Source organism: Nicrophorus vespilloides, unplaced genomic scaffold (genome assembly GCF_001412225.1).
Source record: "Nicrophorus vespilloides isolate i.1.1-1 unplaced genomic scaffold, Nicve_v1.0, whole genome shotgun sequence".
Classification (NCBI taxonomy): Eukaryota; Metazoa; Arthropoda; class Insecta; order Coleoptera; family Silphidae; genus Nicrophorus; species Nicrophorus vespilloides.
This window is the reverse complement of record NW_017096986.1, coordinates 20,519-38,927: the sequence shown is the minus strand read 5'-3', so window position 1 is coordinate 38,927 and position 18,409 is coordinate 20,519. Positions and strand designations below refer to the sequence as shown.

Sequence of the window (18,409 nt, the reverse complement as noted above, 5' to 3'; positions counted from 1 at the left end):
TTGTTATGAATAGATGAGTTTGTACTTGTAAAATTTATATTTTTGTGTGTGTTTTAGATGAAGCAATTTGTTTGTGATTTAGATAAAGCAAAGATTTTAAATTATTTCTAATGATTACAAACTTACTAAAATTACATTTAATTATTGTTTGATGATGAACATTTGTCATGAATAGATAATTTTTTTAATTTTAATATTTATTTGTGTTTTAGATGAAGCAAACCGAAGATGAATCATCGAAATTGCAATATTCAAACATACCTTTCATGATTGCAAGTGAAAGCCGAAATTGGTAATGGAATATTAATGGAGACACCCATTATTTTAATGAATTACCTGAAAATAGCTCAAGTTTATCGCTGCGCTTAATTGTTTTCGATTTATATGTAGATTACCGCACCGAAAGCAATTTCCACCCGAAACGTTTTGTTTATTAGACTCATTTGCAGCCAATTATCACTTCGTTCAATGTAAAGAAAACAAGTGAATTCGGCCTCTCGCTTTTGTTTTAGATAACCTATACTAATGTGACAACGTGATCAATTTGAATGTACCCATCAAGCAAATATTATTTATGTATTATGTTCGTTCTGTTGCTAGAAATAAACCGCAATTAGTACATTGAAATTTCTAAAAATATTTTTTTAATTTATAATATAAGTAGTCAATTATACACAAATTTAGGTCATTATTAATTCCAGAATTTAAAATTTAAAAATTCTTATTGTGTACAACAATACCTCGTATAGTGCGGCTTCCAAAAGTGCGGATTAATTATAGTACGGTTTTAATTTTTTAAAACAAAATGAATTTTAATTAAGTAAATGAAGTCTCTTTCTCTATTTATTTTGTGTAACAAAAATAAATGAAATTATAGTTATTATTATTATAAAAATTAAAAAAAAATAATTATTGTCTTGTTTAAACAAATTTTAAAAAAACTAATTTTCTAATTTATTTATTAGAAAGTTTTTCAACAATGATAAGAAATGAACAAAATATAATATTTTTGTTTTAGAATAATGAATATATATTCAAAATTCACAAAATGTAAAATATACTCTTGATTCTCCTTTTTGCAACGTTTCTTTATAATAGCTTTACGTAATGAAAGGCCGGAAGAGCATAAATTGAAAACCGAAAAGACATTCAGTACTGAATTACTACACTGTTTTTTTTTGTTGATCCTACGAAGTCCTCTTTTGCCAATGGAACCTCATTTATTCTGTACCTTCTAATTATCCGCTTTAAAGAAAAAAAATCGATACAAGATAGACTCGCACATCTCACAAAGCTACCAATTCGCAGCATCTTTGTGCACACACACATCAGTATATACCAGCGTTTCTCAATCTATGAGACGCGACTCACAATTAGATCACTTTACATTTTTGATTGGTCAAAAAATGGCAGCTTTGACACAAGGTGACAGCTGAAATACTGTTCGAAAATGCGTCTCTTTACAATTACAAACAAATATGTTGAGTGGTTGAAAGGTTAAGAAACGCTGGTATATACCAGAGGTGGCCAAACTTTTTTCAGCAAGAGCCGCACCTAAACTTTTTGGTATAATAACAACAAGACTCTTGAAAAGCCGTATTCGGCTCGCGAGCCACATTTTGGCCACCCCTGGTATATACAATATAGAATATTGTAAGCAATTTCTAGAACTATAAACTACATACATATTTATAACAACAAAGCAATAGATAACTGATACAAAATTTTAGTGAAAATATAAACATATAATAATAATTGATTTACAATATTGAAATTATAAATATTTATTCTTTTAATTATCAATTATTATTGATAATATCTTAGTTATTTTACAACAAGTACAGCCGAAAAAATGTATTGCATAAACCTCTCGAAAGTTTCCAGGAGATTTGTTTGTTTAATGGTGAATAGCCAAATATATTTTAAATATTTCAAGTAAAAATAAATATTATTTTTTTTCGAATCAATCTTGTGTAGAATGTTGGAGAATAAGCAGATATAAATTAGTTTCTTGTTGCTCGTGTATTAGAATTTATTTGTATATTTTGTATATATTTTCACTTGTGGTTTATAATAAGAATTAACAAATTATTTAAAAAAAAATATAAATTGTTACAAAGTTTTATAGATTAATTTTATCAATTTTACAAAAAAAAAACTCTTATAATTATTTTGAATAATGAAAATGATTCTCATTTATTTTGTTGTAATAATTAGTACTAAATTCGAGATAGAAAAATTGGCTTTAATTCAATACGGAAACGAGATAAGTTTGAGTTGGATAAGAAATTTTATTAATAAAAAAAAGGAATAATTACAAATGTGTAAATTGATCTTCTCTATCAGTTTGCTCTAATTACATGAACATTTTTATTTGATTATTACTTGTAACAATTTTGCTTTAAACTTTTTAAAACTAATGAATTAAAATTTTAATTTTTCATGTAAAAACATCATTTTTATAAAATTTTGTCGACTAATCACAACATCTCGTATTTCTACTTTAATTACGTAATCAATGCCTGAAAACCTTATGACATTTTTATTAGACAATTCCTTGTAACATTTTTTCTTTGAAAATACAACACAAAATATAAGTTTTGAGCATAAGACATTTAACTTTGCTCATCAATCACTTGATTGAAACTTTGATTAAATATAAATTTTGATTTTACATTAATGAAAAAAGAAAAAATGTGGTAAACATGTAATTTTCAAGAAATTTTCTTGAAAAACCTTCTAACAAATAACAAACAAAAAAAAGATTAAATTAATGAATAAGTAAAGGAAAGTAAAATGAATTAATTAAAGAAAAAAAATAAAAACATCAGAGTTACATTGGAAGTATACAAAATTTAAATATTTCTTTTTAATTATAACAATTTTTTTAAATTTATTTTGTACCAAACTATTATCAACCATAGAATTTCTACCTTAATTAATTTATATTTGAATATACAAATTTTCAATGCATATTTCAGTGCTCATTATTTGAAAATAATTCAAGTTAACAAGTACAAAAGAATTAAATACTTAAATATTTATAACTGTAACTTTATTTAATTATTGTATTTACATGCACTGGATCGTAAAAAAGTGAGATGTTGCCTACTGTAAAGATTATATCAACAAACAGCTTATGTAAACACACCATTCCATACAAATGTACACAAAACGTTTGAATTGTAGTTTGAAATTGAATAATACAATTAAAATGCGTGCATCCATTAACAATTATTCGATTATAAACAAAACGTTGGATACAGTAGAGATCATTTGGAGCAGAACAGATTCGCAGTGCGTTGTTTGTTCACGAGATTTCAGTCCAATTCCGAATGCAAATAGAAGTACAGCACAAATTACGAAATGAAAAGAGAGAAAATTACTTATGCGCATTATTTTCCACGCAATTGCGATAATGTGGATTAACATGTTTGGGATGCATCATAAACTTGGATACGGCAAAAAACACGATCCGCTCCATTATTTGTTGCTGCTCTTGCTTCTGTCGTTTTCCATCTTGACATGACGCCCTCCCAAATGCTCATTGTTTAATGCACATTATTATGTAATTCCATTTTGGAGAGACAGCCACGTGCTCTGGTGGGGATGCGACAGTGAAAGATAGAACACACACACATATACGCATACACTTGCAAAGTATCGGCTATTTATTTTCCTGCTAAAGTTGTACGCTTACTGACCCGTGCCAGATTCTCCAAAGTGTTCGACGCAGAGCTTTTTTTTTGTTGTTGATAGACAGACACCTTTGTTCGATTTTTCATAAAAACCAAAGTAGACAAAGTAAGTGAATTCAAACTATTTAAAACTAATAATCGTATTTTGTTTGCAAAAGTTTCAAGTATAATTTCAATATAATAAAATTTAAAAAAAATTACAAACATATGAAATTCATAAACATTGAAACTATTTTATATAATATTTATCCTTTTTAAAAGCTAAAACATTTAATTTTGCTTATTAATCACAATACCTCAACTATTTGTTTTCATTTCATGATTAACTTTTGGATTCGTTCTGAAATTTTTCATTACATAAAAAAATTTGATGAAATGTTGATAGACAGACAACTTTGTTTGATTTTTAATAAAAAACCAATGTAAAGAAAGTAAGTGAATTCAAACTATTTTTAAACTAATTGTTCAATTACTGATATTTTATTCATTTTTCTAAGTTTGTTTGATTAATTTTTATTTAAAGTATCAAAGAAAATACACTTGTATGAAACTTTTAACAATTGCTTTTATTTCTATTGACCATAAGTTTTTATACTCTTTCTTAAACCAATATTATTCATTAATTATGAGGAATAGTTTTTAAAAAAATTTAAACTTCGGTTTTAAAATAATATTGTAATAATGCTTTATTGAAAGTAAAAAAAAATACAATTTATATTAAATTATTGCAATTATTGTTAACAATCATAGAAATTTCGCTTTAATACTTCTTTTGTATATAAATTACGAGAAATATTTCAAATTTTCAAACCTACTCTTCATAATTTGTTAAAGACTTGTCTGTTTTTTTTTTCAAAATAATAATTGATTGTCTTTTGTTGATGTAAATCAATTGAAAATTAAAAAAAATGTTACTAAATACGTTAAATAAAATTGCAAATATTTAAAATTTGTTAATATTAATACAATTTTGGCTAATGTTCATTTGTTAAATTAATTAACTTGTATATTTATCTACTGTGCTCGTATTTTCGTAGTAGATTAAAAAAATTACATTGTTGTTAAATAAAAATCAATTTTACTTAAAACCTAAGCTTATTCATTTCATTACTTCATATAAAAATACAATGAAAAATTAATATGGTTATTATGAAAAATTGATGAAAAACATTTAAAAACGAGAAGTTTTATATATATTATTAAGTAAATATTATTAGAATATTTTTCAGTAAAATCTTAAAAATGAAATAAATATATTCTAGGATTAAAATTTTCGTCATGCACATTTAAAAAATAATTACTTTAATGCATAATTTTCTTATGAAAATCAGATAAATTTATTCTTATTCAATAATTATTGAAATGTTCAATATTGATATCGTTTGAACTTAATAAAACGCATTAATTCGGTCAATCCGTGAGATAAACACTATTATTAAACTTATGTGTAATACTCTAATTAAAATTTTGTTATGATATAACATTATTATTATTTATTATAATTATTGAAATTTTTAATATTTATACCTTATTATACGTATATACGTGAGATCAATTCTATTATTAAACTTATGTGTAATTCCCTAATTATAAATTATCATATGCATTAATTATGAAAATTTTCATTATTATTATTGATTGATCCTGCGTTAAATATATATATAAAGCTAATAGACGCCTTGATAACCTTTTCATGAAAATTATTTACAACGAATGAATTGTGCTCGCATTAACTTAATATGTTAATATTGATTAAATTCTATAAACAACTTTATAATCTCACACAACATAATAATAATTACTTGTATGTATTTGCATTTATAGCTATTAACTGAAAATTTTTGTAATTATTAGAAAATTATTTACTCATTATTATTACACATTACTAATTTGAGCCAAAATTTGTTGAAATCAAAACTTTCTATATTTTTCATAATTAAACTTGTGTTTCATTATATGAGAAAAGTTTTTATTATAATTACAGTTAATTTTATAATTTCATTGTATGAATTTGAATTACAATTACTTTATGTTATTTCAACCTAATTTCTCATTATAATTACATGTTATATTCTATTAGTCACTAATATACAGCAATACCTCGCTTAGTGCGGATAATCGGTTCAACCACTGTTTGAAACCGGACTAATCAAGAAACTAGATACATACTAAAATAAACCGCACAAACCAGATTAAACTGTGTAAAGATAACAAAAGAATCCATTATGCATACAAAATAATTTGAGGCAACAAATTTTTACATTTTTTTTAATTTTCTCATTTAAAATTTATTTTTTTTTTTGATATATTGAAACCGTACTATTATGAATCCGCTATGTTCGAAGCCGGACTATGTGAGGTATTGCTGTGTATTACAAAATAATTGATTATTAAGTTTAACTGGCAGGTTGTGAATTAACAAAAAAAAAAATAAAAGTTTAACTGAAGAATAACATTATATTAAGTTTAAATGTTTTGATTATGTTCATTCAAACATAAACATTTTTTTGTTTCTATTAATTGAAATTATTTTTGTTTAAATTTTAAACAAATATTTTCATTTGTATTCTCAATTTTAAAGCATATATGAATTGAAATTGATAATTTTTCAGTTTTAGTGAAAATATACAAAAATATGAGTAAAAGTTAGAATATCAATAGTGAAAATTGTGTAATACAATTATTTTCATTAATTAATTAAAAAAAACTGAATAATGTAATACCTCATATAGTTCGGATCATTAATTGGAAACCGGACTAATTGTGGCATTAAATACATACAAAAATAAACCGCACAAAAAGAGATTTCACTATATAAAGGGAAAATGTAGATAAATAATAATGTAATATTTTTTAGATTTTATATGTATTTTGTTCAACTAAAATTTAATTTCTTTTGAAAACTTCGCATTGTCCGGATTCACCATAGTCCGTGGTGAATCCGGACAATGCGAGGTTTTGCTGTATTTCAAAATTATTGATCATTAAGTAAAACTAGTGAATAAATTGCTAAACTTTATATGAACTTGAAATGTTTTGGTTATGTTTGAATAAGTCCATTTTTTTTTGTTTCCATTAATTGAATCTAAACAAATTTTTCATTTATGTTCTCAACTTTAGAGCATAGATTAATTGAAACTGATATTTTTTTTAGTTTTAGTGAAAATATACAAAAAAAAGAGTACATATATAGTGAAAATTATGTACTACAATTACTTTCATAAATTGATAAATAAAACTAAATGCAGCAATGCCTCGCACAGTGCGGTTTCGCCAATATCTCGGACTTATCGAGGAAGTAAATACATACAAAAATGATAAGACTTAATGCATAAAGGAAAAATTTGATTAATTTTGAATGTAATGTATCCGGACTGATCGAATCCGGACTGTAGGAGGTATTACTTTATAATATTGGTGCATTTCGTTTCTCTGGAAATTGTAGCAATAAAAGAAAACGTAATTTAATCCGTGTCCGTCGGCAATTGCATCTTGTTAAATGCAATTAAACGAGCGCATCCTTTTTAACTGTGGAACATGCAAAATTCTGTATTGCAATACCAAAAATAGTTATTGCATATTCGCAATGTACAAATCACAGAGAATTCCTTGCTTCTTCATTTTTATTAATAACAGATAATAAAAAAAACAACAACAACAATTATTTGCGTACATCCATATGCTTTCAGATAATTAACAAACAAAAAGTTTATTTATATTATTCAGTATTGGCTCTGATTAGATTATGTTTTTGTATCCCGTTTGTTTCATTATACTCAATGCATTAATTGCCGCAAAGACGTCAATGTTTAATCGAAATTTTAATTAATTAATCGGTAGCAAAATAATAGCTATATGGATTTATTTTTGTATACAATTATCGTTAATTATCATTAATTAATGAATTAAATAGATCATTTATTCTATTTCAATCACAATCTTTGTTTTTAATTCTTTAGTTGCTGTTTGAATCGATATTATTGCAATTACCACATACAAAGAGCTCATTGCAATCCGATTTTTCATGACACGTAATGTTTTGGTTTAATTAAAAAAAAAGTAGGTATCCGGTGTTTTTCACTATCCATGATTAGGATCGAAACGAATTGGAGTGTTTTTTTTTGCGCAAAACACCTACACCGTTTTCAAGAACTTATCATGCATTAAATGATAAGTTTTTAATGTACTCGTTGCTTTTTTATATGGGTAATTCAATATTTACTATGGTTTTTTGTTTGTGAGCTAAAATCATACGAGCGAGTTGTTTGTTTGATAAAAAAAATAATTATATACATTTCATTTACATTTATTAGTAGCATAATAATTTTGATTTACATCTACAATTTTGAAAAGAGAAAATTTTATAAAAGAAAATATATCTTTGATACTAAATTCCCCAAAAAAATGTTATATAAATAATTAATATATTTCAATTACTTACAAATTTTGAACAATTAATTTGGATTTTTGTTTTTTTTTTCAAATTATAGGCTAAGAAGTGATACAAGATTAATTGATTATTTAAAATGAAGAGTAAGAAATAAAAATGAATGACAAAAAATTACGATAAATTTCAGAATTATTCTAATTTTGTATACTAGTTTTTGTATAAAATTTTGTTATATTTCACAATTCTAAAATAAGATTGTGTTAAATGAAAATTGTATTAATTTCAATCTGATTATTAAACAAATTAATGAAGAAAATTATGTTAAATTTCATAATTTGTATAATTCTCATTCTTATGTAATAGAATCAACAAAAGAAATTACTTTAAATCAGAATTATTTAATGGAATCATAATATAATTACTTTATAATAAGGCTTTATATATTTGTTTCTAATTATTACTTTGTAAAAGAAAGGATAATAAACAAATAACTTCATTTTACGAGTTTTTAAAGAATTTTGTGTATCTTTTTTTGCTATTTTTGTGAATGATTATTTTGTTTAACGTTTGTGAAATCAGAAATATTTTACTTTACAATCGACGTTAAACCTAAGCCGACGGTTTTCGTTTTGTTTGTAAATACTTTCTTTCTTAGCGCGAAAATAGTAACTGAAAATGTTACTAACTGTGAATACTCCCACAATAAACACTATAAATAGACGGAAAGTAAACATTTCCAAAAGCATTTCAGTTGAAATCCTGTAATTTACGTTTCTACATAATAATTCATCAGTATTTACAAATAAAAGTTAATTTAAAAAAATATAGTTTAAATCCTTTAATTTACGTTTTTATTAAATTCGAGAATATCTGTAATTCTTACATATTTATTCAAATTTATATATAATTAGTTTTTACGTGTTCATAACAAAACGCAAACAAAAGTTAATATATGAATATATAGAAGAATCATTAAGTATTACTATTATATTTATAAATATATGAAACTAATTATTGAGATAAGAAAGTTGAAGACAAATTATTTGTAATGTAATTTGTGTACAACTTTCATGGAAATTTGAAGTAAATAAGTAAGGAAAAACATAATGTATCGCGTGACAATGGATATATTTCAGCGAGGAGGAAAAAAAACTAGTTTTATTAAGTAACCAAAGCGTTGATAAACAAGTCTAGTCTAGACTGGATCGTGGTAAATCGCGAGTAAAAATTTAAAAATCAAAAATCTAGAAAAAAATAACAATCTGAATCAGTTTTGTATTAAATTAATTAGGATTTGTTGTAATTAATTTAGATTTATATATGGATTTGTGATCAGATTAATTTGGATTAAATAAGTAATAAATTTGGAAATATTTCCTGAAGAGAGAAAAAATAAATTTTATTTTTTGAAATTACACTCATTTATTAATTAACTGAATTTTGAATTTAATTTTAAATTGTTATTAATATAATACTTAATCATTGTGTGTGTTATATCAGCATTATAAAAACAATAGTAAACTGTAACGAAACGGAAATTGTAATCGCAGGTCGACCCGAATCTGCATTCAATATAAAATGTAATTTGAATGAGCCACTGTTTCGAAGTGTGGAATCTCGCAAAGTCAGTGTTTAATTTTTAACCACATTTTTTTTTGTTCGTTTTCAGAATGAGTCACTGGGGATACGGATCTGAAAATGGTGAGTCTGTTTTTTCTTCTGTTATACGCATGCATTTTTGTGTGTTTTATAATGATATGTAATTCGATATTGCGTGCAAAAGTCATGGACGAAATTATGCACATTACCTTTTTCTTTTTGCTATATTTTCAAATAATTTCGTGCCATTTTTATTGCAACTTGTTTTTCTAATGATGTTAACATTGCTTTATTTTACAATTGCATTTTTTTGTTTTGTAATTTAAATAAGTTTGTCGTAATTCATGTTTTTCCTAACTAAAACTGTACAGTAAGTCCACGACTTACACAGTTTCATACAGGAAAGGATATGCAGAAAACTCAATATCCAACTTAACATTCCAGAAATTGTATATAGCGGTTATTCTCATAATGTGAGTCGTAACAAAAGGCAGATCAATCCTGGTTGTTTTTCTACGGACCACAAAGTTTAAGAATCACTGGATTTATATTATATTATATTTATATTTTTCGACTTACGCGGTTTTCGACTTACACTCAAACTTTTGGAATGAATTAAATCGAGGTCTTGCTGTACTTAAAGCTTGGAAGCTTTGATATATGGAAGCTTTGATATTTTATAAATTACAAATCTGGAATATTTTCTTCTTTTTCTTACATTTTTTACATAACTTTGTATTTTTATCAATTTACCAAAAATAATATGATTCATGCTTTTTCTAACTAAAGTGCACATAAAACATTATCTTAATGAGAATATATCGTCCGGAAGTTCTCAAGAGAGGAAGTTGCAATCTGCAAAATGATGTGTTTTCATTTGAAGGCTTTGAAATTTGAGGAATTATTTTTGCATCTCGTTTTTCTGTCAATGTACTAAAATCAGTAAATATTAAATTATTTTATCATTGGAATTTTGTTAGAAAATTGAAGAAGTTTGTAGTGATGTAGCTTTTTCTAAGTAAAGTGCATTTATATCACTTATCTTAATGATAAAATATCTTCCAGAAATTCTTTAAATAGGAAGTTGAAATATGGTAGAAAGATTATCTTTGTTTTCCTGATATTTCCATACAGTTTTAAAGAGATTACAATTCGTTGCTGATATAAGCAGTGCTTCTGAAATGCGGTTACCTAAATAAGATTAAAAGAAAGGTTAGATATGAAAATCCTAATATCCAACGGATAATTGTGTAGTTTTTTTCGTTAAAAATGATCTAGAACTTAAAAATTCTTGATTTAGTAAACAAAATTATTTTCTTATAGAAATATGCATATTCAATGATAGGTTTTCAATTTATACAGTCTGTATATATGTATAATACAGTTCTCGATTAATCCGGTTTAAAGCAGTCCGGGATATTGACGAAACCGATTAGCCGGACTATACGAGTTATTGCTGTTTTTTTTAAATTGTTGAATAGAAAATATTCTCTAAAATAACACGTTTTTCTACAATATAAAGCAGATATTTGTTTATGATTAAACAATTTCCAAATTTGAAATATTTAATACAAAATTACAAATGAAAATATCTTCAAATCATATAAGAAATATTTTCAATATAATTTAACTTCATATGTGTTTAGTCACATTTACAAAAGAAAGGAAATAGTTAATTTGTTGTTATTTCATTAGTTTGCTGGTTGAACTCAAGAAACCAGTAAACCATTCAGTGAAAAAAAAAAACCAATCATGACTATGTACTTGAAAGCGTATCAAATTTAGTAGGTAGAGGACGATTTTCCGATGACTTTGTGGTCTTAACATTGCAAATAAAAGCAGTTTTCAATGGATTTTCAATTTTATAATTACACTTTGAAAATTCCAAAAAAAAAATAGGTGGAACGAAATCAAATTTCAATAAGTGTTTCCTTTTTATAAATTTGTTATTAATTTGGTAACTATAAACCAATTTGATGTGTTTACAATATTTTTGTCATTAAATAATTCAAGAAATGAATTTTTCAATTTAATTTATTTAGTACACTTTAGAGCAATTCCTTACATAGTGCGGTTCCGTCAATATCTTTTTCGCACTGTTTCAAACCGAGGAAAAAAACGACCATTTATGTATAAAAATTATTTTCTGTACAAATTTGCGAATTTACTTCTGTACTCATCTTTTAGAATTTATTTTAATTTTTCTCAGTGAATCCGCACTGATAGAATCCGTACTATGTGAGATATTTATGAACAGAATAAATGCATTTATTGTATATAATTTTAACAATATATCATAATATAGTTTGATATTAAATAATGAAATATTCTAATGCAATTTAAACATTTTTTTTTCATCGTTTTCTTAAAAATTACCTTTATAACTGAATTGTCCTTATGTAATATTTAAAATCTTAAGTGAATGATGTAGAAAAACAGGTGAATTTAAATTAAAAACACAATGCTCACGAATACTTTCTTTCCAGAAACATCGGAGGAACCAAATAAAGTTCCTCGAAGGCCGCATTAATATTAATGCGAATAAATATTTCACCGTATGTATGGGTGCATAATGTCTGAGTTTTTCCAATCATCTTTAGTGCATTCAAACGATTTAAAATCAATTATGTAAGCGAACAACAGTGAATAAATTGGGGGGACGATTTGAAAATCTTGAACGTACTATTTTTCACATTCTCAGAATTCCGAGCAGCCGCACGTAATTCGGTTAAAAGAAAGAACGAGAGAGAGAGTGAAATTATGTAAATATATTTGCTTACGTCTGATTGCGTGCCCATTAGATAAGGTCTCGAGAAAGAAAAAAAAAATAAGGAAAAAAGGTAAATTCAATTTGTAAATTGTGCCTGGATCGCATGACGACGTTTGTTTGTTTCTCGATCTTCTCGTGAAACTACTGAAATTTATCCTGAAGTATGCATGTGAGTAATTGAGTATAGATGCATTAAACCGACAAATGTTAATTTGCAAAGAAAAGAAGTAAGATAAGTAATGTTTTCTGCTCCAGAAATTATTGAAATTTTATGATTTTTTTTTGTAACTCAAGTAAAATTGAGCAACTTTATGAAAATCAGATTTAATTTCAGTGATGATTCTGCATTTTCTACTAAAATTACTGATACACTACATGTTTTATTTATAGAAATATACAAGTAAAAATTAAAAACTACGAAATAATTTGATTGGTAATATGGAAATATGGCACTTTTTTTTTCCTGAAGCTTCATTACAAGCTGATAATGATAATGAAAATAAGTAAAAACGTATTGTTTGGTAACGCGCGAAAAACTAAGTCAATATTAGAAAATCATATCCAAAGTTTATGAAAGTGTTTAGATGTAAAAATTAAGAAATTAACTAAAAGATTTACCTGAAATTAATTAAAGATTATGAAAAGGAAATTTAAACAATGTTCATTTTCATTAGAAAGAAGTGAAATGAATTAGTTACGATGAAAATAGTATATATTTGCAATGATCCTAAAAATTAAGATACATTTTTGGAAAATCATATCGAATTTTAACTGCTGAAGTTATTGAAATATTATTTAAAATTTTCCTGAAATATCTATGTGAAAAATTGCGTTTAGATATTCAAAACTAAGATATGTTAATTTGCAAAGATTAGAAGCAAAATTAAATTTATTTCGATGAAAATAGGAAGCTCTGTTTTCTTTGTGTAACGCACGCAAAATTGCGTAAATATTTGAAAATCACATCCAATTTGATTGAATACGCTCTAAATATAGCTTTTGTTGTTTTAAGGCTAGCGTCAATATTTGGCTCTCAATGAAAATCGAATGCAAATAACTTTGATGTGCTTCTAAATTTATCGCAATAAAAACTTTTCTTATTTTGTTTGTACTTTTTCAGGACCTGAGACATGGTCGAAGGCATTCCCTGCCGCAAGTGGAGTGAGACAGAGTCCCATCGACATCTGCCCTGTAAACTTGCAGACTGAACAAGTGAAGCCTTTGACATGGAAGTACATCCCAGAAAACGAGAAAACACTGGCCAACAATGGTCATTCTTGGGTCGTCAACGTTGATGGACAAGGATCAGGTAAATATTAAATACCATAAGACGCAATCCAATTTTAAGTGCATTGAAATGACCAATATCAAGTTTGAATTGGAAATACCACGCTTAACGAGTTTAATCCGTTCCAAAATTTCTGGAATATTACTCGTATAGTGAAACATATTCAAAAATACACATAATATATATTTTAAAAATGATGTAGCAGGCGCCCAATCCTGGTCTTCTCTTCTCATACTCACTCGAAACGTCGCTCGTTAAGTGAGGTTCCACTGTAGTTTGTATTGTGTTTGATGAATGGGGATCGTTTGAACTGTTAATGCTTTCGACGATTTACCATAATTTCCATGTGCTAATGCGGTTATAAATAGGTTGGTTCTTCTGTGCGTTGCTTGACATTGACCTCTTGAAACTTAGTTTACTTCGAACGGAAATTGATCGAAAAGCGAAATACAGAGTTTAATTACATTAAACGATAAATATCAACGAATTTTCTTCAATTTACTAATAACCAATGATGACATAGTTACATGAAAATTAACCAATTGAAAGTTAATGCTTCTAAAAACGTATATCTGCTTCATATCTATAATTCCTTATTCAAATATCTTTAATTTATTAGTTTAGAACTATTTTAGTAAAAATAAATATTGTATATCAATTTATAAATCAGTGATGAGTGTTATTTTTCATGATACTTGAAATTACAATGAAAAATTGTACTTTATTCTTATTTTTATAACAAAAGATTGTCTACGAATGGTCAAATTTGTGAAATTTTAAAATTGATCAATTTTATTTAAATACAAATGAAAATGATATTAAAACATTTCAAATATTCAGAATAATAATTCACATTGCCTCTAATGAAAATTAAGAAATTGTTTTGATTATTATTGAACAAATGTACAAATCTGTAAGTAAATTAAACATGTTAATATTAAAATTACGAATTATGATTATACAATCAATATCTATACAAAAAAATGTTTCTAATTTGTTGAAACAATTGATTTTTCAATTTACAATAAGAACAAACAAATTCTGCACAGATAATAGTTATATTATATAATAACATTCAAGATATAGATTGCAGATTTGGATTAAATATAATTTTGTAGCTATGTACTTCAGGGACAAAGCTATTGCCATAAACGTATATAGATTGTGGAAATTGCATGTTATTAGCACTTTAATTATGGTCCATTTAATTATATATGTTTAATTTTAAATAAGTGTATTTTGCATCTCAGATGATTGAAAGAAAAATTGCAAATGTATAAAAAAAAACGACATATTTTAAGTTGTTGACAAGATTTTGCAAATGATATTTGATTCTTTTAGAAAATATTCTCATGACAAAATAAGTTAACATAATTTTCATTCGGATTTAAACAAAATTATATATAATATTGTTTTAATTTTTAATACGGATTAAAAACATATGATTTGCATTTTAATTATTGGAAGTATTTTAAAGAAATTAACATTTTTTAAGTTGTTGACAAGACAAGATTATTACAATTACGTTAATGTCATTTTAATTGGGAATTAGACAAAATTATATAAATCGTTTCTTATTTGCACTTTAATTATATACTTACAATAAATGACTCAAGAAAATGTATAAAACAATTGTTAAATTGTTGACAATATTTCAAATGATACTTGATGTTTCAATAAATGCAGCACACATGATTATTTCAATTAAGTTAATATCATTTTAATTTGGATTTAAAGAAAATTATAAAAAATTGTTTTGTTATATCCGCTTTAATTATAAACATTAATGACTTAACTAATAATTCAAGAAAATTTGCAATTTTTTAAAGGAAAATGGACAGTTTTTAAGAAAAAGAAAAGTAAACATCATTTTTCTTTAGGTTTGAACAAAATTATAAAAATTACAACATTAATTATTAAGTATTTCATTTAATATCTTCAATTTTCAATATATTTATTATGCGTTACAAATAATTCTATAAAAAAATGCAAATTTATAAAACAGAGAATTTTCAATATTTCAATATTAATTTATTTTAGAAAGTATTGTGTTTTTATATTCATTTTACGTCCAATTTGATGCCGAATATTAGATCTAATTTTTACTTATTAAGAACAATTGCTTAATTTTCATAAATACTAATCCAATTGACAAATAAAAGATGCAACAAATGTTCTTAATTGTTCTTAAAATTAGTTTATTTGCGCCAAATAAAATCGTTTATTGTTTTAATGCAAATTGATGTATCCTTGTGAAATCAATTATATTGATTTTGCAAGAAACACTGGTAATAAAACACAAATCAAATGAGTAAACAGTATGTTTATATTTTTACTTTAAGATCTAAATTTGTTAACTTATGATTTACTTGTTAATACAGAATTGTCCGGAGGTCCTTTGGAAGGGAAATACATGTTAGAGCAATTCCATTGCCATTGGGGAGCCTCAGATGAAGAGGGTTCTGAACATACCGTGCAAGGAAAGAAATATTCTGGAGAGGTATGTATATTATTTTCTTTAATAAACGCTATTTAGGGGACCGCAACTAACACTTACTGAGGGCCCTCCACTAACATTGTCTGGGGGCCCTCAACATTAAATTAAAGCAAGTTGGGTTAGTTGACCATGCCTTTACAAAAGTATTGTTTTGGTAATAATATTGTTATCTTTGCATATTTTACTGTTCGTAGTAAGTTTTGGGTTTATTTAGTCTCAATGTAGCAACATTGTTTTAATTAATTTGTTTAAAACTTTGATAAATTAACTACGTTTTTTCTTAGTTGCATTTGGTGCATTGGAATACCAAATACAGTTCGTTCGCAGAAGCTGCTAAGCATCCGGACGGTTTGTGCGTTCTCGGTGTTTTCATCAAGGTACGTTTATCTTTTAACAATTTTAAGACATCTCCTATAATTAACTGTTTTTTTAGCCCGGAAAACCGAACAATGACATAGCTAAGATCGTGTCGAAATTCAACTTGATTCAACATAAGAGTTGCAATGCAAAGATCTCCACTCCCATGGACCCAAGCAACTTCCTCCCCAAAGACAGTGGATACTGGACGTACATGGGATCTTTGACAACCCCACCTTGCTCGGAATGCGTTATCTGGATCGTATTCCAAGAACCGATCGAAGTATCTCATGAACAAGTACGATTAACGTTTCAACAATTCATGCAAGATTAAATTATTATTTTTTTTTTGTAGCTGAAAGCGTTTAGGACTTTAAAGACTTATTGCTCGGAGGACGTTTGTCCTTGTGACGAATATCAAGGTTATCTGAAGAACAACTACCGTCCTACAGTTCCATTAGGAGAAAGGGTTATCAGGGAATGCAGACAGTGATTATATTTATATTTGACACTGGTTTAGCAAGAAATATATATATATACTTAGAGGATACATTCTTACGAACGGAATTAGTTACTTAAAAATACGATTGTGATTAGCGTCTATTGATTAAGTTCTAAATACAAATGATCAGTGCCTTGAACATGCATTTTAGTTCCATGCATTTTATATTTGTACATAAAATGTTCAGAAGAAGAAATAAACTATTTTAATACACATATTTTATTGATTTTTTTTATTTTCCTCATAAATTAACTTCATTTGAATAAATATTATTCAACAATCATTTGACAAAGTGTTTTCTTACAACATGGATTAACTTTTGTAAAAATTAAAATATAATAAAATTACTGTTGTTTTTATATATGGATCAAATTGATATTTATGGCATTCTTCGATTCAATGATTACCTTATAACTGATTTAGATATAATCATGAAAATCTACAGCAGATATAATAATTGACTACTTTCTATTCAGAACGTATAATGAGTTTTTTTATTTCAACATGTTATGATTTTCTACAAGTTTTATAATCGTTTATAATAGAATTGAATGATTCTGTTTATTTAACAATATTATTATACAAATACTCTACATTTCATACATTGCTTATAACTGGTAAAATATACAATATTCATATAAAGCTAAAAATATCTTGAAAATTATTTCCTACAGTAATTTTATTTAAAACTAAATTCGGTGGCAATCGCAAGCCCGACAACCGAAATACCGTCAATCAAATTCCCGACGTTCGAAATCCCAACGTTAGAAATACCGACTTTATCGAAATCCCGACAACCATAAACCCCACTATATCAAAATCCCGACAACCATAATCCCGACTGCATCAAAATCCCGACTATATCGAAAATGTCTACAATAACATTTTTAAATTATTCCGGAGCGTTGTGACTTTTAAATTGTTACTAATAATAAATAATAACAATTAATAATCTAATTGTAATTGAGATTGTTTCATAATGTTAAGGTTTATTATGAATAATTCAACAAACTACGCTCCAAAATAATTTAAAAATGTTATTGTAAAAATGTTCGATATAGTCGGGATTTTGATATAGTCGGGATTATGTTTGTAGAGATTATGATTGTCGAGATTCTGATGCAGTCGGGATTTCGAACGTGGGAATTTCAATAAACGGTCTTCGGTTGTCGGGCTTGCTATATAGACCCAACTAAATTATATATAGAATATTCGACTAAAGATAAAAATGTAATGCAAATAATAACTAATTTATATAGTTCATTGAGATATCATTATGAAAGCTTACAAATCAATAGATAAACTATA

The 18,409-nt window shown here is 26.0% G+C and overlaps 1 protein-coding gene across 1 annotated transcript; it reads left to right on the top strand.

Moving 5' to 3' along the window:
• The first annotated feature begins 3,471 nt into the window (after positions 1-3,471).
• On the top strand, positions 3,472-17,314 carry LOC108558640 (carbonic anhydrase). The gene is made up of 7 exons (XM_017915623.1): positions 3,472-3,804; positions 9,758-9,789; positions 13,578-13,766; positions 16,127-16,245; positions 16,527-16,619; positions 16,676-16,897; positions 16,955-17,314. The coding sequence occupies exons 2-7, from the start codon at positions 9,759-9,761 to the stop codon at positions 17,090-17,092; spliced, it is 792 nt and encodes a 263-aa protein (XP_017771112.1). The 5' UTR covers positions 3,472-3,804; position 9,758; the 3' UTR covers positions 17,093-17,314.
• The last annotated feature ends 1,095 nt before the right edge of the window (positions 17,315-18,409 follow it).